General features: G+C 39.5%; 1 protein-coding gene across 2 annotated transcripts in view; it reads right to left on the bottom strand.

Moving 5' to 3' along the window:
• Positions 1-6,496: 6,496 nt before the first annotated feature.
• Positions 6,497-26,496, bottom strand: part of Tank (TRAF family member associated NFKB activator) — a 61,014-nt gene continuing 41,014 nt past the window's right edge. Inside the window, exons 5-8 of one of the 2 annotated variants that reach the window (XM_032903378.1) lie at positions 16,806-16,876; positions 16,105-16,220; positions 10,430-10,980; positions 6,497-7,341 (exon numbers count right to left, since the gene is read on the bottom strand). In XM_032903378.1, the coding sequence (XP_032759269.1) occupies positions 7,165-7,341; positions 10,430-10,980; positions 16,105-16,220; positions 16,806-16,876 (915 nt within the window). In that variant the 3' untranslated portion in view covers positions 6,497-7,164. Of the gene's footprint in view, positions 7,342-10,429; positions 10,981-16,104; positions 16,221-16,805; positions 16,877-21,297; positions 21,428-26,496 lie in introns of those variants that run through there. The other variant, XM_032903377.1, reaches the window with a different exon arrangement.

The raw sequence follows: 26,496 nt of genomic DNA, 5'->3' as shown, positions 1-26,496 counted from the left end.
CACTTAGTGCTATTTAACAACTGCAAATAGAGAAACTATTTGTCTAATGAGAGCTGTTTTCAGAGTTGATTCCCCAACACCCAGGGAAGAGACTGTAAGGCTGAGACCTCCTTCTGAGCTGCAGGGCATCACAGACGAGGAAGGCCAACAGGAGCCAAGTGGAGCCTTCAGCTGGAGAGCAGCACATTTAGATTCAGAGTGCACCCAGGCTTACTTTGAGCTCACACTGCTTCCCACAACCCCCTGTTCTTCCTTTAGGGGACTCTACCTCTGGTTCAGAATTCAGATCATCAGAAGTAAGCATTGTAGTTTGGGAGTTATGGCGAGGGTTAGCTGAAGATTTTAAAGGAACGATTGCTGTCCTACCTGAAGGATCTCAAACGACAAAAATCCATTCCAATAATTTTTCTATCCTCATCTGAGCCAGCTGAATTTCTCAGCGTTCAGCAATGAAGGTCCTTCTGACAGAGACTGAGGCCTTTGCTAAGGTGGTGGTGAACTTACTGGTACCTGGACAGCTGGCCACACGCAGTCTGTAGCCAGGCTCACTACCCTACTCATGACACTTAATTGTTGGTGTCTCTGAATCAAAAGACTTTCAGATGGCTTTAGCTTCCTTATTAAGCCCAGAATTAGGTCAGAGGAGTACTATACTTTATATGTGTGCAAGAGGGTGTGATTTTATGGGAGGAAGAATAGCTTAACGGTCTGGAGAGTGTTCTGGTTAACTTAAATGCTTTTGGGAGATTCATTTGTTCTCTTTGAGCATAGTGTTGCTCCCTGCCCTACCCCAAAACCAAGAAAATTGAATTGAGCCATCTTTCAGGCATTGTTACTTTGAAAACAGCTATTGTTTTGAGTTAGCGAGTGATAACGTGTTTTATATACTCTTTCCAAACAAATATTATCAGTAAGTCAGTTTTTCAGTGTATTTATTGTAGAGCTCTCAATAAGAAAGGACACATACTTCAGACTATCTGTGCTTTCTAGATGGCTAGGGGTCATATTCAAATGGTGGTGGTGGTGGTGGTGGTGGTGTGTGTGTGTGTATAACTATGAAGGGATTCCATAGTGAAATGCCCATTCTCTGGAGAGGTGTGACTTAGAAACATCCTCCGTTGGCAGACGGACATGCCCCAGATCTTAACTTTTGCTCTAGTTTTGGATTGTGGCCAATGGAAGAAGACTGTTCTGAGACAAGAGCTAAAGCTTGGCAGCAGACAGACAGAGCGCCATCATTCTGAACATTTGGGCACTTGGTGCCCTTCTAAATGTATCAATTCATCCAAGAGAGGCCTTCTGATGATGGGTGGCTGGCAGAAAAGTTCCTTGCAAGTGGTCACAGATATGAGCTGGAAAACTCACCCTTGCATGGTGTCAGTGGGGCGGGTGGTATCTCTTTTGATTTGAGGCCTTTCTTGAGCCATAATCTCCAACAAAATTTCGCTAAACAGACTTCATTCACATTCTGAATCTGGTTTTTGTCTCACACATACTAAATTTTACAAAACAGAAAGAAACAATAGAGCTTATTAGGAAAAACTTGTCTTGAATAGTAAATTAAGCATCATGGAAATAGGCACATGTTTTAGCACGGTTTCCCCCCTTTCTTACCAATCGAACATTTACATCTTTTTCAGGGCTGTGATTTTCCCCTTAAGTCGTAAGCTGGCACCACATACTTGCCTCAGATGAGACTTACATCATTTGTATCCACAGAGAGAGAGAGAGAAGTCCTAGCAAAAAGAGCTTTCTGCACTCACCCCCTAACCTGTGTTAATCATCCCGGTTGTGGTGTTCTAAGAAACTACAGAACTAACTCATTTTGAGGACTGTAAATCGGTTGTCAGTGGTAACCAGTATCAAAGTATGCCTTGCTCACCAAGACCTGTAACTCAGAGGTACGCCCGACCACGTGGCTTGTTATTAAGAGATAGGTCCCAGGTGGGGCATCTTCAAAACCAATATATTTTCTTTATAACTGGTGTCAAATTGATGTATATATTAAAAAAACTTGGAAAATGATCTCGAAGAGGAAGTAACAGCCCAAGGAGCCATATGTTCAGGGAAGCTATCAGGTTTCCATTGGGACCAAATTTCATTTCACCTTTTTGTCCTTATGCGCAAATAAAAACTTATTTGTAAATATGCCATTCAAACAGCCATGCAATTTTGTGAGGCTCTAAAGGTGAAGAAACTATCCTAGTCCATAAAAAGCCGATGGAAGGTAAATAATTTTGTTAGCTATTGGATATGCATAAGGCCACAAGGGATTGAACTCCATAAATTCACACCCTCAATGAAATGCTTCCATAGAACTAGTTAACAAAGAAAAGGCTGATAAATAGTTAATAAATAAATCTCGATGTCGATGGAATTGCTGAACCCAGGTTTACATCAATGGATGTAATCTCCCCCTCTTGCTGGTGGATGGATTCCTATTCTAACAGATTCAGGGATTTTTCCCAATGCAGGCTAACAGTATAGCATTGAAAAGTCTGATAGGCTAAGGGCAGAGGGCTGCACAGTGGTTTTCCAGAGAAACCAAAAGTACTTCTGTTTACCAGCACAAAACACTTTATAGAAGTCCTTTCAGGAATTTTCAATTTTAAAGCTTTCCAGCGTTTTAGTAGATTCTAATAATCGTGCATTCGTTATTTTATTGGTATGCCTGGGCGTATTCTAACGGGAAAATTACTTACGTTGAGCATTTGTGCAGCTTTCCATATGACTAAAATCAAAGTCTAAAAACACCGATTCACTCATGCCACTTGATTTTATATGTATTTATGTATTTTTATTAAGAGACATTGCAACTTTAGGGGAAAGGCAATCATAGAAATGAAACCCTTGTGTACTCAGTAAGTCTCCACGCACTTGTGTCGCTATACCAAGATTAAAGTCGGTAGAAAAAAATCAAAGTGCATAGGTTATCTTGCAACCACTTCTTTTACCATCCACAGTTAGAGGAAAGTTTTATCATGTTAATTTAGGCACCTGGCTAGCTAATATTGAGGAGCCTTAGGAAAAACTGCCTTCTCAGGCAGGTCTTTGTTTCTGAGTTCCGGCTAAGACACTTCAGCGTGAGGAGGGACATCAACGTCTTTTATCCTAAGAATGGTTGATGAAATGGTAGTTTAAGTGTTTTTCTGCTCAACCATCAACTCTACGGGTCAAAAAGGGAACCGCTGTGAAACCTCCCCTGACTCCCCAGCGAGCCTCAACAGGTATGGAAGAGTTTTTTGACCAGACTAAGTTTATGATGCATTCTTTGCTGTTCATGTCCAACTTCTCACAGGCCAGAACACTGAGCCACCTGGTCAAGAAGGGACACAGTGCTCCAGCCATGCCCAGGCCCCCATCTTCGGGTGCCCGGGTCGTGGGAGGGTTACCTGCTTTGAAAAGGCGTTCGTCTTACCAGCTACTGTCTTAGGTGGTATTCCCCGGGGGTATATGTCACAGAAGCCCATTAGCCTAGTCTTGGGGTCAGGAGGTCAGGGGTTGGGAGTACAACTAATTGTAAGGCCCTTTCTGGTTTATTAAAGCGCTCGCTCGCAGTTGTGCTCGGGGCCGAGGATGCTGGGATGCGAGGGTTACAGCTCGCAGCCTTTGGGGGCATGTGGGGGTGTTTGTGAGGGGGGGAGGGCTTGACCACAGCTCAAATGAGTGTGGCTCGGCAGCTCGCACCAAGGCTGGAAGCCTGTGCGGGAAAGATCCGGCTCGGCCCGATCTGGCTTTGTTTTTCTGGCTCTTTCTTCCACTCCCGGGTTTGTCCCTGGGCCTCTGGCGTGGTTCGGGTCCCCCGCCACCCAGCGCGTTCGCTTCCCCGCAGGCAGGCCTGGCGGGCGGGCGCGCGCTGCAAACGTGGGTCCCGGGCGCCCCATGCGGGCTGAGCTCGCTCGATCGCTCGCCGGCCCGCCGGCCAACCCGGGTGCGGCTCGCCAGCGGCGGGGAGGACGCGCGGGAAAGCCAGGGAGCGGGAAGCGGGCGGCGGCGGGCCCGCTGGAAAGGAGGGAGCGCCGCAGGCGGGAGGACGACGCGCGGAGGAGGGAGCGGGAGGAAGGAGGGAGCGCGGCAGGCAGGCGGAGGGAGGGCTGATTAGCATGCAGCAGCGCTCGCGCGCCCGGCTCCATTGTTTTAACACCTCCCCTCTCCTCCGCGCCAATCTGTCACCGTTCAGCAGGCGAACGCTGCTGCCTCAAATGCTGCTCTTCTCAAATGAGACGGATAATTAGTTGCCCCGCACGAATGCCGCACTCTTCTCACCCCTGATTGCTATCACCTTCTTGCTCCTGGCAGTTTTGACACCTCGTAATCAGCCTGCTGCTTTTCTCTTTTCTTCCCGACTTCTGCTTCCCTCCCCCCTTCCTTCCTAGTTGATTTATTTATTTATTATTATCATTTTAAATGCAATCTCGGTGCCTATTTGGACGAGTGCTCCTCCGAGTTAACCTTGCATATACGTGTGTGCCTATATATGCATATGTAAACTAGGGTGTGTGTGTGTGTGTGTGTGTGTGTGTGTGTGTGTGCGCGCGCGCGCGCGCGTGAGCAAGGGGCGGGCTGGCAATTTTGCGGGAAACACTGCTTCCACGCGGAGAGAATTTTCTCCTCAAGATATTTTTGGGATGGGAGAAGTTGGGGAGAGGGACGGGAGGGAAGAGTTAGGGAGACCTCAATTAATGCTTTAAAGATCTCTTAGAAATTAACAAACTGGGGAGTCTCGGAATCTGCTGTCAGAAGCGTGTTTTCCCCTCTCTCCTCTAACAAGCACTGACAGTCTAATTACTGTAGCTACAAGCAGCTGTCGAGGCAGCAGCCCGCGAGCGAAGGCGCCACGGGATGAGCGCTCACCGCCGGCCCCTGCGCCCAGCCTAACCCACCGAACCGCGGCCAGACTCGGGAGGATGGAGAGAAGCGCGAGGCCCGGCACCCGGCAGCCTCGCCAGCCCACGGCGGGCCTGCGAGTCAGCAGACTCCCTTATTGTTTCATATTTATAAAGTCTTTACCTTGAAGGTTAAAAGATGTGAAGAAGAAAGGAGGGGACCTGGGGGGGGTGCGAAGAAAATCTTTTAAGCTTCCATCCATTCCTTTTCTACCTCCTCAAGTTCTCCCTCCCCCGGTGTTGGTAAAATAACCACGCAACCCGGGGCTGAGGGGGCGGGGTGAGCCAGGCTGGAGTGTAAGAAAGCAGATGTCCCCGCTGGCAGCAGCCTCAGCCTCCGGGGAAAGCTGCACCGGGGGGGCCATCCCGAGGACATTCACCTCCCACTTCTCAGGCATCCCGCTCACAACTGCCTCGCCTCGGCAGGGGTGGGTTTTTTTTTTTTCCCCAGACTCAGCGTTTTGCGCACGTAGCTTTCTTACCTGGGAGCTGTTCTTACCCGGTTACGCTTAGCAGAAGCCCAGCACCCCGCTCAGTAATAGGGTAGAGGGATAGACCTGACCGGTGTCCACTATACCTTTCGAGCGGCGGATCCTGTCAACCTTTCAGAGCAGGACAGAAGGCCCCTCTCTGGCGGCCCAATTGGGTCTCTGCCCTAAGAAGTTGGAGCATGGGGTACTGCTGGAGTCTTAAATTCCCACCTTACTAAAGTGGTGAGGACCGGTTGCTCCAGAAGAGGGTAGTGGGCCACTTCGAGTCACTTTCTGGAATAGAGTTCTTTTTGGTTGTCAGCAAGCCAGTAAAGATGTCAATCGTGTGAGAAAAGGAGAGGAAAAAAAAATCCTTCTTTTGATAGGCGGTGGGGTATATTCTGAGTAGTACACACACTAGGAAGTTTTGAGTTTGAGTGTGTGTGTGTGTGTGTGTGTGTGTGTGTGTGTGTGTGTGTGTGTGTGTGGTGGAGGGAAGCTGGGAGGAAGAGAGTCTTTGGGTAATTGTCTAGGCATTTCCATTCAGCCTGATGGCAAAGATGTGCATGCCTCAGAACCCTTCCCAGTGCATACCTAATAATCACGATGTCACCCTGGTGAGGAAGATGTCAATGTGATGTGCTCGGCACCTTGAGACGTCGAGGTACCATTCTCATTCTTCCACTGAGCACTGAGGCCTGCTCGAATTCCCCCATGCTAAACCTCCAGTATGAGACACTGCTCAAGGACAGTTACGTTTCTGTTGAAAGCTACAAGTCAATGCTTATTTCATAAAATGGAAGCTGTGTCTCAACCATGTTTAAAAATTGGGGGCGGAGGGGAGCGGGAAGAGAATCATGAAGAAAGGAAGGCAAGTCTCATTTTAAACAGTTCTGCCGCACTGCACACTTGGTTCCTAAGACGTCTCCAGTGGCCATCAATCAGGCTGCTAACAATGAATAGCAAATTTCTCCACAAGAATCTGAACGTTTCTAATCTAAATTAATAAATATGTATTCTCCTTACAGGCTTTTACATTTGTTTCCAATAAAAGGAAAAAAATTAGAATGCTTAGTTTGAAAGATCATTTTGAAATTTAAAGTGACCTATTAATGTGTAATAAATGCCATCAGACATGAATTTTATGAACCCTTCCCAAATGTGATTTATTTACCTCAGAAACAAAGAACACTTTCAATAATCATGACATAAGGAACTTTTAATATTTAATAATCACTCAATCATGCATTTTATACACATAGTAAAAAATTAAAACCATGTGTATTATTTAAAAAATGATCTAAAATGTTTAAATAATTTTCACTGGGCAACTAATGATTGATTTGATATTTACTTTGATCATATTGTCTGCTATTATCTGTAAGTTACAAACATATTTTAAAGGAATATTACCTGTAGCATAAATAATTAAAAATTCAAATGAAATTTGAATACCCTATAAACATTTGATATAACCAAATTTAATAGATTTCGTGAGAGTCAAACAATAAACTTAGCCATTTAGAACATAAATTATGATTACATAACTCTGTAGGTCACATGCATAATTTTGAAATCTGGAAATTATAGTATAAACATGAATAATATAATATAATGAATTATAGTTTTTTATATACAAAATGATCTCTTAAAAGATAGAGTAACAACTTTAGAGAAAAATTCAAATAGCTGTGACAATGAATTTCTTTTGTACACAACCTTAAATTTAGCTTACAAGCAAGCATTCTCTAGCATTACAAACTCAAAACCATCACAGAGAACATGATATGTCTGTTTTCAAATGTGATTTAAGTCTCTCCATTAAAGTGTGTATTAAGATGCCGGAGGAAATCCCCTCTGGATGTAAGGGATGGTGGGAAAAGCTCTTGACAGAACTCACACACTTGAGGTTTAAGGAGTACTGAGTCTGAACCACTTGGTACCACTAAGTCAGTGTCTTGGTTAGGAAAAGGCTTCCAAAGGGGCTGCAGGAAAGAAACAAAACATCTTTTGTCATTTGTGTTTTCAATCAACTTGCATCAAATTTCAAATCCAAGTATCTGAATAACTTTTATATGTGCTTATATAAGAAATTCTCTAATGTGGAAGCAGATTTCTTTTCCAGAATGGGCATAACTTAACCATATCCTCCTGAATTTTATCTTTACACATTTAAAAATACTTAAGGTTTACCAGCAGCAGTCATTAATATTCAGTTATCTTAATGGCAATAGTTTTGAAACAATGGCCAGTACTTTAGACCATATTACGTTCTAAATTTAATAGTCTTCAATAGTACACGTGCAGGCACAGTTTTATTAAAAGCAATTCAAAATACAAATAAACAAATCACATATATCAGCATAATGATTTCTTCAAAAAAAAGTTTCTTTTAAGCTACTAAACAAATTCCATTTATCAGCTTTAAAAACTTCAAATATTAAATCACAATAAAAATCTAAGCTTAGATACATTCTTTTGACTTCTGTCTTATGGTTTGGCATTACTCTTTCTTGCAAATGAATGAAATGAAACTTATCAGTAATTGCCCAATTAAAGGAATATAGGAAATTATAATTTAATAGAACAATCTCTGTTTTAATTATTAGGAAATAAAAACTTGTAAATATCTTTTTAAGAAGTCTAGAATAATATATATATGAGCTATATATATTATTCATATATATATATATAAATTAGTGTAATGGTAGGTGTTTAATAGAAATGATATTGACAAAAATACCTTATTTTCTGAACTGTGTAGGTCTGATTATTAAAAACATATTCTTGGCACATACCTTGGCACAGGTAAATTAGCCTGACACAGGTAGAGTGTAACCTCAGAAAACCATTTAAAGAGGCTTCTTTGTGCTCCAGTTACTGATAGGTTTTTAATGAGACACAGCTTGGTTCAGCGCCTGACAGTTTTTATGCCTTAACTTCATTCTAGTTAAGTTTTTACATAAACATAATATTGTTAATCAGAATATTTGGGTTTCAATGCATTACTATCTAACAGTGAGCACTGCAGGACAACTGTATTAACATATACGCTTTGTTTAGGTAGCAAGATGCATTCAAGTGTTAGTAAAAACGCCTTAAAATGTATACTCAATTTGTCTCCATGAGAAGAGATTGTTGCCACAAAACTAACAATATTTAAAATAAATGTTATAAGATTTGGGGCAAAGTAATTTTTGGTCGAAAAATTTTCCTGATGGAAGAAAATCAGTAATAATTTTAAGTGTATAAATGGAAATTAGTTAAGAGTTAACTAGATTCAAATGTTACTTCAGTTAAAAAAAAAGCTTTAATGCAAAACTGTTGTGGCTAGAAATAAAAATTATTACCTTAAAGATATTTTTTATTAAGATTTATAAAGCATCAAGAAATTAGCTTAAAAGTGAGCCAGTTCCTAAATTTGGTAAACCAATCTTCCACTGACAATTTATTTTTGAAATCTGACATTAGTAGCTTTTGATTCAGATTGGATCTGTTCTTAGAATTTAACTGGAATCCAATTATTGACTCAGCAAAAAGAAAAAAAGAAAATCACACAGAACAGAAATAAGATGATATATATTTTAGTCTTTGCTATGAAAGTGGAAGAGAAAATTACGTATTTGGTAGTAATGATTAACATAAAGTAAAAACAAAATATGTAACCAAAACTTTTTACTGTGGACAACTCAAGAATTGTATTTATGAGCTTTGTTAATATAAGGGAGCAATGTTTAAAAGGCCCATTTAAAGAAATATTTTTGCAAACTAAAACTGTAACATAGCCTTTAAATCAAACCAATTTCTTTGCTTTTTATGCCAAAATATCAATTATCTAACCTTATGCCCCATGTCTTGTGACAGCTCGACACCAATTCTCTTGCATGTTTCAAGCTGAATCCTTTCCCTCAAGTTGTAATCACAGACCAGCTGTTTCCCTAGCTGCAGTACAGACAGTGAGTGTACAATGCAGGGTGCCATCTACCGAGACATGACGCCCGCCCGGGCTGACTAGTAAAAGAACAAGCGAGGGATGTAATGGAGGGAGAGTAACAAGCATGAGAGTCCACGGTTCACAGCTCCCCAGGAGCACCACTCGCGATACACGCAGTTGTTTCATTGTTTCATTGATAACACTGTAGCCCAGACCATAACGGGAGACAAGGAACAGGGTGGAACAGGAGAGTTAGGAATTAAGACTTGCTAGAACCCTACTTACACCCACTACTGAAGCATCCTGCAGTTTGACTACTGCTTCCTTCCCTGCTATTCGAAAAGCCTAGAACTGCTAAGGATGCGGCATAAAGCCAAAGGTATTAAGTAATTTTTCTGATCTGAAAGAAAATCAAATATTTGAAAGTTCTCCTATTTATTATTTTTAACATTTTAACACTTGACATTTACCTTCAGAAATTACACAAAACTTTTTTTCTCCCTAACAAGAAAGAATGCTTCTGTGAAAGCACCTGAATCTGGAAGAAAGGGTGGTAAGGTTAGACTCGAGGGCTAGGAAGTCTTCCTGCTTCACACACAGTAAAGAAGACATCCGATTATATTATTCATATGCAGGGATTATTTGAAAATTGTATAAGGATATCTGTTTAGTATCAGGTTAGAAAAAACCCAAACACTACAGAGCTCTGTACTGCTGTAACTGAGAGTGCAACAGAAGTAGCTGAATGACAGTTTATTCTGAATATTTGGTGCAATATCTCCCTATGGAAAATTAGACATTATTATGTACACATACACAAGTTTTTTAAAAAATTATTTGCTTCATATTCCTGAATTTAATAAGGCATCCACTAGAGCACTGATGTAAACACGCCGTGATTGAAGAGGACTGAGCAAGGAGAGCCATGGCATGAGTATCACGAGGAAGCTTTATCATATTCATATTTAAAATTCATGTCCTTTAATACAGACCTTACATATCTCATTGAAAACCTCAACTCAGGATAGTCATTAATTTTAAATGGATGCCTGATAGCTTAAAACAGATTCGTATCTGTGCATGTATGACAAAATGTGTGTTCACACATAATAAAATATTTGTTAATGCAAAACAGTTACCTGCTGTGGTCCTCGGACAGCCTTTCCTGGGGAATCCAGTGAGGGAAAAGGTGCGTCAGGCGGGTCTTGAAGTGGGAACGTATTTACATAGAACACATTATGGTCTCCAGCTGGCAAACACGGAGCTCTAAGATTTGAGGGTTTTGTTTTGTCAGTTGTTTTAAGGTTTTGTATAGCTGAAGTTATGGGGTTAATTCCCTGAATTTCAAATAAAGTTTCTTCTGTTTTAACCAAGTTTCCTGGGCTGTCTCTGACTTCCACATTAAACTTGTCCTGGCACACTGCCTCAGGTGTGGAGGGAGCGAGGACGCTCGGGGTCTCTGGAGTGCTATGTAGAAAAGTAGAGTCACTGTCCACAGGAGGGAACTTGACATTGAATTTAGAAAGCGATTCAAAAGAGGTATCTTCCTCATCCCGGCCCAGTCCTCTTGGTGTGACAGATGTGACGCACGACATACCTCTATTTATATCATCTTTAGCCTGGGGCTTAAACAGCGCTTCTTGTTTTTCTGTTTTATCCGTACACTGTATAGGCACAGAACACTGCGTGTCTGCAGGAAACGGATACAAAAGGCAAAGAGTGACATTCAAATCACTGAAGAAAATTGCTGAGCCAGGTTCGCGCAGAGGATTTTTGTATTTTCTATTGGTTTGTATAACAACTGAGGGCAAGTGTATTTTTATGTGTGCTACTGTCTTCCCTGAGGATAACAGCAGGCCCCGGCAGGTGAACTGAGCAGTGTGCGGGCTACAACTTCATTGCTTTGTCTCCAGCAAGCTCTTCCTCTGGAAGCTTAGCAGCTAGTCTCTGTTATACTGCGGTACACTAAAAACACTTACTTACAGCACACATATTTTACTTTGTAAAAGAAGCTACAACTGTAAGCTTACTTAGACAAATAAGTTTAAAAGGGAAATGCTTTATATATTTATACATATACATGTATACATATATACATACACATATATGTAATATGTATAAAATCAGGGCAGTGTGCTATTAAATGTAACACTGGCCAGGTTAGTCACTGTCCGTTCTCACAAGTTCACGGGAAGGAGTGGTGGTGTCAGGGTCAGGAAAGAAAAGGACAGTAGAGGCGAAAGAGGTTGACATTCTGGGATGCACTTTAAGGAATTAAATGTGAATATGGCTGAATGTGGTGTTACACACCTTAAGTCCCACACTTAGGAGGCAGAGGCAGGCGGATCTCTGTGAATTACAGCCAGCCTGGTCAACATAACAAGTTCAAGGACCCCCACTGTCCATATAGAAAGACTGTCTCCAAAAAAACCAACCAAACAAAGAAACAAACTAAAATTGTATTTGTATGTCATTTTCTCTTATTTAGAAAGGCCCCTTCAACAAACAAGCAGCTGTGAGGTGGGCAGAGTTTCATTAGTTCACATATCTAGAAGCTATTTTTTCAACATGATCTCTAGGCTCCCAATGGAGACTTCTGAGGAACCAGGTTGGAGCTACAGAGACCACAGCAAACTAAATGAAGCTACGAGCTGTTAAGGAAAGACGAGAACTAGCTAATGCCAGTGTATGAGAGGAGGCAAACAAAACAAAAATGCAGACTTACGAATTCAGAAAACACAATTTTGAACTGGAAAGATAGCTCAGTGGTATCCCAGAACTCACACTGGGTGGCTCACTGCACCTGTAACTCCATGGGCACCCACAGTCATGCATATACCCACACACACATGATTAAAATTAGATCTTAAAAACAAAGTAACCAAGGCCAGTGTGATAAAGGACCAGCAAGAGGTATAACACCAAACTAAAGCAAACCACACCCAACAATTTTCAAAGCACTACCCATGTTTATGATTCTGCGATACTGGAAAGAACAAGATTAGGCTTCACAATGCTATTTTAAGAAGTCAATGTGTTTTGTAGCATATTTGGTTGTTTGTTGTTGTCTTTGGGGACAGGGTCTCCTGGAGCTCAGGCTAGCCTGGAACTTACTATGTAGGTGAGGTTAGCACTCAAGTGCTGATCCTCCTGACTTCCCCACCCAAGGACTGGAACTGTAGGAGTGCAGTAGTGTGTGTGCTGTAATACATTTTATCCAATGGATAAATAGTCATTGATGAAATCTTACATTCACAAATGAAGACTTTACCAATGAAGCAGGCATAAGAGTTCAGGGTATACGCAGCACCTTCCACAGTCTGTTACGTTAGTAGGCACTCAACAGATGCCAATCTCTTCATATTCCTTTCACTGGGGTTTATGACACATGCTGCCACAGCACATTCCACCACACAAAGCCTTCTGTTTGGATATAACTGATGTGTCGTACGATGCCTCGACCTTCTTTGGCTCATTCTGTAACACTACATACATACTTATGTACCTGCCATCTCTCTCTCAGACTGCCTCAACATGGTACCCAGGTCACTCCAAACTGTCAGTCCCCAGCTCCAGCCTTGCTAGTGCTATGCTTAGCACATTACCCACACGTAGCTCTTTGCCTAACTCTTACTTGACTTTCCCATCTTGACCTAGACACTGATTCTCTGGTTGGCTCTCCTATGATGCTTACATGATCTGAGGATTGAACAGTATTATGTTAGCAAGTAGACTCCTTCCCCCATTAAAGCAAGCTTCTATGACATGTAAAACCATGTTCTGCTCTCTATTTACCGAGGTGTCCCACCTAATGCCTGGCACACATATGATACCGTATTCTTTTCCTCACAGGATCTAGGATTATAACCTATATTTACTAGATAGTCTGTGACTAGGAACAGGATAGTAATTGAGACCAAACTCAATTGTTTTAGATTTCTTTGACCTTTGAGGTAGATAAAACTCCATTTACTCTCAAGTAGTCATTTTTCTTGGCAGTAGACTTGAGGGTGGCAGGAAATGCTAGGAAACAGGAATAAAATTCTGTAATACCTGAGAAGGAAAACTTTCTCAAGTGACATTCAGGAGAACAGGGTAAATACTTTAGAGTCTACAGCTGCTGCTAGTGGCAACGACTATTAACACTGATAGCACTTCCATGTGCCATGCACCGACTGTGCCGTGTGCATTAACTCCCTTAATGTGCAGGCGAACGCCAACACAGGCACTATTATTATCCCTGATGTACATGTGAAGGAGGGGGGATAGAAAGGTTAATTCCATGGCTACTTCCAAGGTAATGCAGCTAGCGAGTGCTAAATCTGGCACTAGAACCCAGGTAGTCAACTCCAGAGTGTTCTCAGAACCATTATGCTAAACTGAACATGGTGGTTTCTACACAGGGAGGATTGCTCAAGCTGACAGAACTGTGTTTGAATGACTTTCTTAACAGTTGATCTAATCCCCCTTCAAAGAAAACAGAGAGCCATCAAGCAGCTGCAGTAAGTAGGCAGGTATTTTCTTTTGGAATAGCTAACTGTATGCAAGCTTAGTCACATTAAAGTGACTTGAACTAATCCCATGACGATTCCCAAGTCTGATCTTAGATAAAATGGAACAAAGTCCAGGGAAATGCCCATTACCTACTACCACACTGACAGCGCCAGCCAGTGAGCATGCAGCTTTTGTAATTTGTTTGTTTCAATAACGCTTAGTTTTGCAAGGAAAACAAGTAAAATGAAAAATTTTAGATTTCCAAATGTACATATAGGCTGTTTAGACAGCGTTTGCAAATTATCATGAATGCCGACCAAAGAGTTGATTGTCTAATCCTATAGTCTATTTTAATAGCCAATGAAATAGGAGCCCACTTTCAGACTAGTTACTTTCCCCCAAGAAGACACTCGCTTGAGCATACAGTTCCACCTTATCCTTCCTCAAGGTCATTGCTCCGAGTGAGTGACTGGAAGAGACATGATAATGACATGTATATCTGGAAACCCTGAGCAGGTGTCTAAACTGTGTCCTCTTTCTTTTCTCCTAATATACAGCAGGTGATAGCATAGTGCTATCCTGTCAGGGCATAGTATTTAACATTCGTGCTTTGTCTGGACCAAGCAAAGCTTTACTTGGTTTAATGCAGATCTAAAACGTTTCAAGAGTAATGTTTTACTTATTATTTGTGACACAGTTAATATAATGCACAAGAATAATGTTAGGAAACAGCTTTAGTGGGGAAGAAATTGAAGTTAAACACTCAGTGTTCAGGTTGACAGATACATACTAAGAGTTAGACTTAAGCAATTTAAAAATGGTCAAAGTATTAAGTAATTGATAATGGGTTATGTTCTCTGTATAGCAAAGAATATATCACTATTACAATGTTTTGATAAGATGTTGATGTTCAAAGAGCATGCTTATGAATTCGAGATACAGCCAGCCTATATTAAGTGAAACTGCTTATTTCTATATCTTTAGTCTGTAGAATGAAGATTACACAAATTAAGAAGGAGAAATTAAATGTTCTTTTGGAGAAGTCAGGAAGATAGCAAGAGGAGAAACACAAACTCTATCTATCTGAAAGCTTGCCTTCTAGGTCTAACTTTTGTGGAAATAAAAGTGTGAGCAGTGGCAAAAAGAGAACCCACACTACCATGACTTTAAATGCTATGAAGTGGGAGCCCAGGAAAAGGGGCCCCTCAATGAAGGACGTGCACATCTTCATTGCTGCACTCTCAGAGTGAAAGCTGTCAATCATATCACTTGGGAATTGCCGGTAGAGTGTCCCAGATCACAAGGGCAATAAAAGAATCTATCATTACAAATGATCATTTTATTTTGTTTTGTTTACTGAATTGTCTTGATGTTAGACTCAATTTGTTATTTTGTTACTGATATGCAACTACTAAAGCAACTACCAAGATGACAGTCTAGAGCTTAAAAAGCAAGTAAGCAAACAGCCCCCTCACCCCCTAACAGTACAATAGCCATGTGGCTCAGGCCTACAATTCTAACACTCGGGGACTGGCAAGTGGATTGCTATGAGTTTGAGCCAGCCTGGTTGACATGGTGAGTTCCATGTCTCAGACAGCAGGCTGAGACCCTACCTCATAAAAACAAAAACCGGGCATGTGTGCAAAGCAGATGTTCCTAAGTGGTATTTTATACTCAATTTCAATTTTGTGCTGCCAAGAGAACTGGGTCTAAGAAAATGTGCATTCTACATTTTTATACTTAAACTAGATTATCAGAAACATTTCAGGTAGAATTTAGTTAAAAACTAATATGATGCTGTAATTAGCTCATATATGGAGCTGTTGCTTTAAGGTCACTTACTGACATGTAAGTTAATGTTGAATATGACCCTTAGAAAATATAAGCATGTATCCTATATTTTAAAGATGGGACTTTTCATTAATCTAATGGTTATTGGGCTATCCAATTAAATCTATACAGCACCATATACAATGAAGATAATAAAAAATTCAAGAATTCTAAAATGTACATTATAGAATTTAATAGCATATGTTTGTTAAAATATAAAGGGCAGGCCTAGATTCTTAGCCTTTCATAAGCCAAATTTAGAAGTATTTTTATATTGCAAATTAAATCAATTTCAACCAGTACAATAAAAATTGCTATAAGATAAATTAAATATTCCCAGAATTTAATAGCATATATTTGTTTAAAATATAAGTAGCAAGGTATAGATTCTTTGCCTTTCATAAGTCAAATTTGGAGGTACTTTTACATTGAAAATGACATCAATTTCAACAAGCACAATTAAAATATTACAAGGTAAATTGAATCTTACCAGTTGCAATATCTGGTATATTAAGTTTGCTTAAGTGGTCTTTCTGTGCTTTTGCTAGTAAGCATATCCTATGAAATTCTTCTTTAAGGTCCCAGAAAGTCTTCTCTATATTATCCCTAAAAACAAATCCATATTTTAAAATGTTAGGGTTATACCTTCAAATGATGTTTTATTGTAATTAAATATACATAGCATAGTTTTTATGGACCACAGAATTATTGGAAAGTGAAACACTAAAAATAAAATTTAAATTTGAAGAAAATATCCTCAGACAATTCCAATATTTGAAAAGTTAGGTACAAAGCAAATGACAGAAGTCCGAGTTCATAAACGCACTGCAGGCTCGTGAGTCTACTTGTGCATACTTGTTCTACACGCATCAGTTCACTGTGAACACCATAAATAGAGCAGTATTTCTTCCTCACTCTGCTTCCTATCAGGATCCACCCATGTCAAACGATACAGTTACAATACAGGGCTATTGAAATGGGGACCATTAACACTACCACGGTCTGTGTTTTAGATCTTGTTCTGCTTGTAACCATGTGATATACTTAGGTCATTTCCACACACAGGTCTACTCCAGTGGTTAAGATCAACTGTTTTTCTTTTACAATTGTTAAAAGTTTTAAAACCATGCAAAATACTGCATTTTGTAATATTTATACATTCTGGATTGGCAAAGAAGGCTCTGGAAACACCTTTCGTGATGCAAAGGGATGCTGAGATCCTTCGAGGTCTCTTTTCCAGAAGAAACTTCTTGTCTTCTCACCTGAAGATAAATAGAAATGATGACACTTTATATGCATCCAAACTCACAGAAGAAAACACAATACAACAGTCACCTACTTAAAACCAACCACATTAGTGCAGACATGATCTCTCACACACAGTACATAAAAAATATGATAGGTCTTCTTTTCTTTAAATGAGATCAAGGGAAGAAAATAGAAATACAAGATAGAAGGGAAGATAGAAAATGCAAATTATTTCTGGTAACTTCTTTGATATCTTTTACTATTTCTACTAATGGTAATTATAAGAAAATTTCATATTCAGTTAATAAAAAGTGCTAATCTGATTACTGAGCACCTCTACGCTTAGAAACTTAGTAGTAAAAAAATTTCTGACACTGTCCTTGGGGAGTCACTAATAATGGCCTATATATGCAAATCAACCCCATTGTCTTTTGTTACAGTTTTTAAAAAAATAAGAGTAACCATTTAGAGGTTTATCAAGATAATGTATTATGTATTTGGGTTGTTTGGCTACAAGTCCTTGCCTTTCACTCCCACCCTGTGGCCTACACTGGTATTACATATATTCTGATGCTGAAAACTGATATCCACAGAACACACTGTGGTCACAGTCTATGGCCCAGAGAGGTAAAACACACAAATCCTCTAATCATGTCTGGTGGGCTTTCTGAAGCCATAAGCCGACAAAGTCTGAAATCTGAAGAAATTCCAATATCATATACTCCTAATTTAGCCCAAGCTGTATAATTCTTAAATTAAAATTTAAGCCTTTTTTCATTTATTTATTTTGTGTGCACATGCAGAAACAACTAGTGGGGCTCTGTTCTTTTTGCCATCTGAGACCTGGGGAATGAATTCAGGCTGCGGATTTAGCAGCAAGTACCTGTACTCACTGGGTCGCCATGCCAACCCAATGTTGAGTAACTTCTGGTTTTATTCAATTAATGTCACTGCTAGCTATTAGCAAATAAGATTCAATCTTATTATTTTTAATTATGTGTAGCGGTGTGTGGTGTGCCTCAGGTACCCTGAAGAGCAGCGAGAACCCTTAATTCTTGAGCCATCTCTGCAGCCCCTATACCCAAACTGCCACCGCGATCTAACCAAACATATGTGACAAAGTCAAAGGAGAGGACAGAATATTTGGTGGTTTAATGTTCAATTATAAAAAGGGATTAGGACAAATAGAGTGGTTTCCTTTTAAAAATTGCCACTAGAAATTTGCAGTAACTATTTTACTAGGAGCTAAAAAGAACTAAAAAGAATGTTTAACCTAAAACTGAGGATAAAATACAGAAAGTTGTAATGACAACATTCTACTTTCCAAAGTCTGGTTTTTACATAACTAAGAGTGACTGATCGGATGTTGAGAACATTAAAAACAGACCATGACTGGGAAGGGCTGAAAGAAAAGGTGAATGATCCGTTTCTGTTTGGCTCGGAAGATGCCTGGTGCCAACCTCCTTTGATGTCTAGATTTAATAACTAGTGAAAAGACCATTGAGTGTATTGGCACAGGCAAAGGGGATTCAGGTGAGCCAGGAATTTCTATTGAGTATCTAAAAATGAAAATCTTTTAGCTTGGGATTAAAAAAGACAGCTTTTCTTAGTTTTGTTCTTATTACCATGAAAGAAAAAGCATTACCATGTCAAGCAGTATACTGTAGTTTCTACTATTCACACTACGTCTGTTAATATGCTGCAAGTAAACATTTTCTCTTTGACACAGGCCTGGAACTCAGACTGTGGACATGAGACTGCTCTGTCTTAGCCTCCAGAGTGCTGACTTTACAGCTGTGTGCAAGCACCTCCAGCCCGCACTGAAAACTTTAGAATCCTGAGTGTTCAATGAAGAATTTAAAAAAGATGCTTTAACATGGTAACTGGAAAATAGGGATTGGGTGGATTTCTGAAGAAGTTCTGAGGTAGGGTTTGGTTAGAATAGGCACAATTTGTTGACGCTATTTTCCACTGTTAACAATCTAACAACTTTCTCAAGACAATTGCTTATGTTAGAAAGGATTTAGGATTAATGTAGTCAGTGACAACAACAACTCTTTGCTCAACCCAGACTTTCTTTTCAATGTTCTCCCTCCTGCACTGCCCTCTGTCTCTGACAGGGTCTCCTATGTGCCTTCCACTTTCTTAGCCTCCCAGCTACAGGACCATGTGCATGTATGTACCAGCTCATCTTGCCTTAACGTCACCTTCCTTAACGACAACCACTGTTTGCAGTGCATGCCAGAGAGGGATTTAATGCTAGAAAGACATAACATATTTTTTCCCTTGATTCTCAAATATTATTCAAGTGGATTTTATACTGTAGGAACCCAAACTTATTGTATTTTCAAGTAAGAAAGCAAGAGAAATCTGAACATTATCTTAAGAGATTTTTAAGTGTCAAATCATTTAACAAATAATTTTATTTTGAGGCATAATACAACAGAATGAACTATTTCGAGTTCTAGTCTGGAGTGTGTAACTAGGGAAGTGATTGATGAGGTAAGTGTTGCATGTCGTACTCACTCTCTGTGGGGATGAGCCCTAAACTGAAGCTATGAAGAGAAATCCACGTGAAAGCCGAAGATGTCTGTCTGTGTGAGCTAAGATACTTTGGTGTTCACCAATTAGCTTTTCTAAAGCAGGTACCATAGAAAGATAGGTATGTCAGCCAGAGTATTTGGTATACTTAAAGAGGAAAGAGAAAACGGCAGCTAATATTCCACTACTCAAAAAGTCAGTTTATTCTTCATATCGAGATAATACAAAATTGGGCTAGGCATGTGGCTCAATGGTAGAGCACTTGCTAGCATGCCTGAGACACAGGGAGTATTCCTTAACATAAAAAAAGATGAAAAGATAACTGAAAATGCTTTTGTGTTGCCTTTTAAAACATACTAGGCATAGATAGCAATCCCTCCAAGACAGCGATGCAAACTGAGCCATGCCTATAATCCTAGCTCTCAGGAAGCTGAGGCAGGAGGATCTTGAGTCAAGGCTAACCTGGCACTGTAAAGAGACCTTGCAATGCAAATTAAGAGACACACAAGGTAGAAGGAAGGGCTGACAAGGAGCAAAAAGCTGTGAACTTGTAAGTGTGAGCTGGGTAAACTCGGCACAGAAAACCAAAACACCAGTAGTGAGCAGTGGACAAAGAAACAGAAAACATGGGGTTCACTTTTATGTAGACTTTCGGAACTTAAAAGAATTAAATATTAGAAGACTAACTGAGTCTGGATATTTCCATATGAGCTTCAGATATAGTGAGGCAGAATTCATGGCGACATCAAGTATTAGATTTAACTGAACTAAGGAGAAAGCAAAAACAAGAGGATTAAGATCCCAGAAGACAGGTTAGATTTAGCTCAGTGGTGAGTAGGGAAGCGCAAGGCCCTGGGTTCGGTCCCCAGCCCGAAAAAAAAAAAAAAAAAAAAAATTATAAGATCCCAGAAGACAGGATCAGGAAAAAAATACAGAAATAAATGAAGTAAGTATAAAAATAGGGAAATTGTAATTAATCTAAAATTTTTCTGTACATGAAAAATCTATGGTTCTTTCACCCTCATTAACATTCCTGAAAATACAGCACACAAGAGGGACAAAATACTAGGAGCTTGGTCTGTTCTGCACGAGACAGTGTAGTGTGCTAGGCAAACCCCTGCCAGTGTGGGAACTACTCCAGGGCAAAATGGGATTCATCCCAGTGTTCTGGAGGAAATGGCAAGAAAATAAACAATATAAAAATAAAATTAAACACCCTAATCACTTCCAAGTTCTTTACAGGGTTTTAGTGGTTTAATATAAATCCACCAAAAATATCTACCAATTCAATACTACAATAAAAATACACTTTAAAAAGTCAAAAATACGTCATTTATGTATGACTAATATGACTTCAAATCTACTAACATAACCTTGGAGATCAAAACTTTTCTATTAACCTATCTTTTACATCATTCACTTTCCATTACACTCTACATATATCTTTCTGAATTTATTTTGTTTAAAAATACTGTATTATCCATGTGTATAGGTATTTTCCCTGTATGTGTGTCTATGTAACACATGTGTACCTAGTGCCCTTGGAGCTGCCATGTGGATGCTGGGAATTGAATCCAGTTCCCCTGGAAGAGCACCCACTGCTTGTAAGCTCAGAGCCATCTCTCCAGCCCTCTACTTCACCTTCTTAAGATGAATAAATATTTATTCCTGGGGGTGAATTCTCATGCAAAATAGAAATCACATTAACTTAATCATTTTAAATAAGGTTTCTCATTTCCCTTTTTCTAGGAAAACCCTTTAACTATAATTTAATGCACATAGTACTGTGATGCTCACTCTTTAATGTTACTTTGACTGGATCTAGAATCACCATGGAAACATAACCCTGGTGTCTTTGAGGGTGCTTCTAGAAAAGAAAGAAGGAAAGGCTCACCTTAAATGTGCTCTCCCGCCTCATGGACTGACTGAGACTGGAGACAAAGTGGAAGAGCACAGAGCCAGCTTGTGCCACTGCTTTCTTCCTGAGTGTGGACGCAAGGTGACTGCCACCAGATATGCACGTGCTGCACACCCAGGCAAAACACACATGCAAATAAGAAAAACCAATGAGTTTCAAAGACCTGACTCTAGTATTTTGTGAATTAAGTTTTTAAAAACTGTAAAATTATCTTAATTATGTAGAAAAAGAAAAAAAGCAGAGTTGCTGCTTTATTCTGCTATAAATGGAAAATGTAGATGATATGTTAATATTCCTATATTTCTTTTATTTGGATAAATAAAACCTTTGACATAGCAATAAAAGATGCCAAGTCTTTCGGTAGCAATAGTTTTGTGCGTGTGTGTGTGTGTCTGTGTGTGTGTGTGTGTGTGTGTGTGTGTGTGTGTGTATAACATTTAATTAAACAATATTCAAAATACAAAAAACAAAACAAAAATTTTTTAAAAAATTAAAATGAGAATATGGAAATATGACTAACGGGAAAGAAAAATACTTTCAGGGTGAGTCTGTTGTCCTAACACAGCAAGTCTGCCTAAGTAAGCAGCAGAGTTCAGAGTGTAATGTATTAGATGCAGATGAAAAATTAGGTGAGCCCCCCCCCCCCAGCCTCCAAATTCTAGCAATGTCATGGAAAGGATTACAAAACCAGTATAAAGTTGTCAAAATACCACCTTGGGAAAAGTCCTGGGCACCCCGTGGTTAAGCACAGCTAAGTAAGTGGCTTTTTTGGCTCTTCATTTCTGGTCCACATGCATCCTCTCTTTTAGAATTTTACTGCACTAATTTATACATTATATGCAGTGAGGCTGGGGCATTCACCACAGCAGTCCTCTCCTTTCACCATGTGGGTTCCTAGGACCAAACTCAGGTCTTCAGACATGGAGGAAGCATCTTTGCCACTGAGCCACCTTGCTCTCCTCTTACCTAACTCCAGGACTGTGGCTGGTAAGCATGCCCTCTACCTCTGAGCTATACACCCCTAGTCTCCATAGTTTTAACAGATTACAGTAAAAAAATCAACATTTGATATGTACTTACTACAATGGATACAGATAAACAACTGGCAATAATTTATAAGTATCATTTAATATATTAATAGTTATCTAATAAATGTAAAAAGAAATGAGGAAACATTGTGATATTCATATATTCTTAAAATTGATGAAATGTTAGAATAATCCTAGTGTTTCTCTTAATGACAAAAGGTAACTTGATTTTTTAACAGGAAATTACAATTTATCTAAAGCACTGAGTCTCAACATAGAATTCAGGACCCCTGTGAATTCCAAGATCCTTTCAATCTGTCTGCTGTTGGAGAGAGAAGACTGTCATAGGCCTTGAGTATCCTTGCACATGTCATGAATATAGGCTCTGACTATTCTTTATATGGTCATTTTTCAGGACTGCTATTTTTACAGACAGTCCACTTGAAAGACCATATAGTTTCTCAAAGACCCAGCTTACCTGGTGCTTGTTTAAAGCGCAGGACTCCCTAAGATCCATGTTCCCTTTCACTAATGTAACTATAGGCATCCGTCTGAGGGCTCTGTACACCTCCTCAAGCCCAGGTGGGAACAAGGCAGATAGATTCCTTACTGCTTGCTACGTTATGGCCAATACAGACATTTTGCTTTGACCTTGTCTATATTTCCTTTTGGCATCTATCTGCTAAATGGTTAATGATTAAATTTATGCAATGCCATCCATTAACTAAACCATCTTCACAGTAGTATTGACCTGGTGTGTGCGGTGTTTACTGCACTGGCATGTACTCGGACTGTACAGCAAGCAACTGTAAGCGAAGCTTCTCATGTGTCTTGAAGTGCAAGGCTTCTTGGGGAAGCTTGCTAACGCTTGAGTTGTGAGCTGAACTAGTCACTTTTTAAAAAGAATGCTATTTTCACTTCAAAGAATGAATGACATGCAGGCTATGGTTATTCAGACATTTTCTCAAAAGCAAATGAAGCTGGCCTGTCACTTTAAGGAAAACAAGTGACAAGACTTGTTGCCAATGATAAAATTTGAGCTTTCAAGTGAGAATTAAAATTTTGGAAAAGTTGTACCTGTTATAGTAAGCTTGACAGCTGCCCAATACTTAAAAGGTTTCTGTGGTAAGCTTGGTGATGACATTAAATATCATCTAATAAGTCAACACTTGGAAGATCTATAATCTATATAATTCAGTAAGCCAATAATCAACTATCTAACTCATTATGTTAAAACCAGACGTAAGTAAAAAGACAGTCAAAATGTAAGACAGACCACGGGCTGGTAAGTAGGTGAGAGGTTCACTGATGTGGCTTCAGATGTCACATTGCAGCCAACAGTTAAGAAACTGGGCCAGTGAGATGGCTGAGCAGGCAAAGGCACCTGTCACCATGACTACTGGTGTTTACTCCCTGGTACCTACATGATGGAAAGACAGAACAGACTCCTCCTGAATGTCATTCTCTAACCTCCATATGTGTGTACCATGAGGTGTGTGCCCACATGCACGCAAACAAAATAAAAAAAGTAGCTACCTCTTACTAAGTTTTCGTGTAGTATCGAAGAATAATACTTATAACAGCTAAAAGCTCCTATTACAGCCATGTTGTGTATGTGAGGCTAGAATATTGGCATACAATTTAATAAAGAAAATATAAAACAAATCCATAATACAACAAATTGAATGTAGATGTAGTCTACAAGACTGAAAAATAATATCTTTGCCAAGTGGATCTCTTGAGTTTGAGGCCAGCCTGGTCATTTTAGGACAGCCAAGGGTACACAAAGAAACCCTGTCTTACGAGAACAAAACCCACCACAAACAAAAAACAAAACAACCCCTCCAAACAAAAGAAAACAACCAATCAACCAATCAAAAATCAAAGACAGTATCTTCAAAACAGATGTGGAGAGCTTTTAGGATGACAGATTTTAACATAATAGTTAAGACAAACTGGATTGCCTTGTGTATGTGGGGTCTGCTCCTTACCTATTGGGGTTGGTTTCATGCTTTAAAGAAACCAAGGCTGGAACGAACATGCCAACTCCACTTTGTAGGCTTTATCATTTAAAGAAAAGGGAGGGGCAGGATGTAGAAAATGTGACAACTTAGGGACATAAGGGGAGAAAAGTCAGCTACATTGAAAATGTTCAGATTTGCTTAAATGTTAGGGAAGATGCCACTTCTGTTTTTCTTCTAAAAATTCATATATATATTTAAATATAATTTTTCTAAAAATTCTTTTAATGTTAATATAAATTAATATATTAATTCAAATTTAAGGAACTTACTAGAAAGTTTTATATATCAATGTTTTTTTCTTAGATTTTATGATATCTAATTCTGATAAATTTGGAAAAAACTTTGAACTTTAATGAATAAAAATAAAACTGGTTGGGAAAAGGTGGAATGGGGCATTTGCTTCTACTGAAAAGGCAACAATTCTTTTAACATGGTACACATAAAAACACATTTTCCTTTAGTTTTCTATAACTCCAAGTTGGCATGTACCATTATTTACTAATTACTACTATCATTTCTGTATACTGAGAGACAGAAGCAAAGGTGAATGTTAATAGACCACAGGAACAATATTTTAACATTTGAGTAAATGTCAATTTTATTGCAATCTTCTTAAAGTTACATATGTAGTATGTTTAGATGATATAAATTAGGTATTATTTTCTGATGGAAGTAACTTCGTGATTAATGACTTGATAAAAAGTCTAAAATTTGAGTTTTGTTCAAATGATCAATAATACATCTGTCATCTATCTGTATGTTATGCTCTCTTGATACAACATCTGGACTGTAATACATATATAGCAACTCAAATAAAAAAACAGTGCAGCTTATGAGACTAGCAACAGAAAATAATGTCTAAAAAGTGAAACAATGTCTAAAGGGCACAGTGCCCAACACTTACCTACATATTCCTAGGTTGGAAACCAACCACAAGTTCAGAGTTTGTAGATGCACACAGTGCAAGCATGAAGATGCCAGCCAAGGCCTAGACCTGTTAATGTAATATTTTATAAACTACAGAAGGCCGGAAAGCTTAGCGGTTGTGAACTTTACACTGTCTTCAAGCACTCCCCGGATAAAAACTGAAGGGGCAAGTGCTAATTGTTCTGACAACTTGACATAAACTAGAGATATCTGGGAGGGGAGACTCTCAAATGAGGAATTTCCTTCATCAGGGTGGTCTGTCTGTGGGGCATTTTCTTAGTGATTGATGTGGGAGGGTCCAACCCATTGTGGGTGATGCCATCCCTTGGCAGGGGATCTCAGGTTGTACAAAAACAAACAAACAAACAAACAAACAAACAAACAAACAAACACAAGAACTGGCAGGCTGTGGAGAGTAAGCCAACAAGCAGCATTCTTCCACAGTCTCCGCTTCAGTTCCTGCCTCCAGGCTCCTCCCCAGTTCCTGCCGCGACTTCCTTTCAGGATGAACTGCCAGCGTAAGATGAAATAAATACTCCCCCTCCCAAGTGGCTTTTGGTTATGGTGTTTACCACAGCAAAAGAAAGCAAAGGAATAGAGAAGTTGGTGCCAGGGCCATAGGGTACTGCTGTGACAAACCTGAACGTGTTGTTTTGGGAACAAGTGTGGTAGCATTTGGAACTCTGAGCTGCAAAACAGTGAGTGCTCAAAGCTTAAAAGGAAGTCAAATTCACCAGGGGTGAGGAGTTGGGGGGGTGGTGGAGGGTGCATTTTTCACATAGATTAATTTATAAATATTTTCAATTTTAAAGGTTGTTTATAAAAATTAGTAACAATATGTAATGGTTTTTTAGTTCTCTAAGCACTGCCCGTTAACATCCTCTATAAAGTCTATATTTATAATTTTTCAAATTCTTAAGACCATAGGCCATGGTATTATTTTTCCCTTCTGAGCTTAATCACAGGACACAGGAAAATGGAATTTATTGTCATCATCTGATGTTGGGGACTAACTCTCTCCCCTACCCACTACCACCTCCATTTTCCTAATAGACTGTAACCTACAGTGCCTGTGATGCTCTAAAAGACAGACTTTGACTCTTTGCTGCTTGGAAGAATAGACAACTTGTAAAGAACAGAATACTGTGGAAGAAAGGTAAGTGACTCTGGTGACTAGGTCACTGAAAGCACCTTGC

The sequence above is a fragment of the Rattus rattus genome, chromosome 5, assembly GCF_011064425.1.
Source record: "Rattus rattus isolate New Zealand chromosome 5, Rrattus_CSIRO_v1, whole genome shotgun sequence".
Taxonomy (NCBI): domain Eukaryota; kingdom Metazoa; phylum Chordata; class Mammalia; order Rodentia; family Muridae; genus Rattus; species Rattus rattus.
The sequence above is the reverse complement of the archived record's forward strand: the minus strand, read 5'-3'. Positions and strand labels throughout refer to the sequence as shown.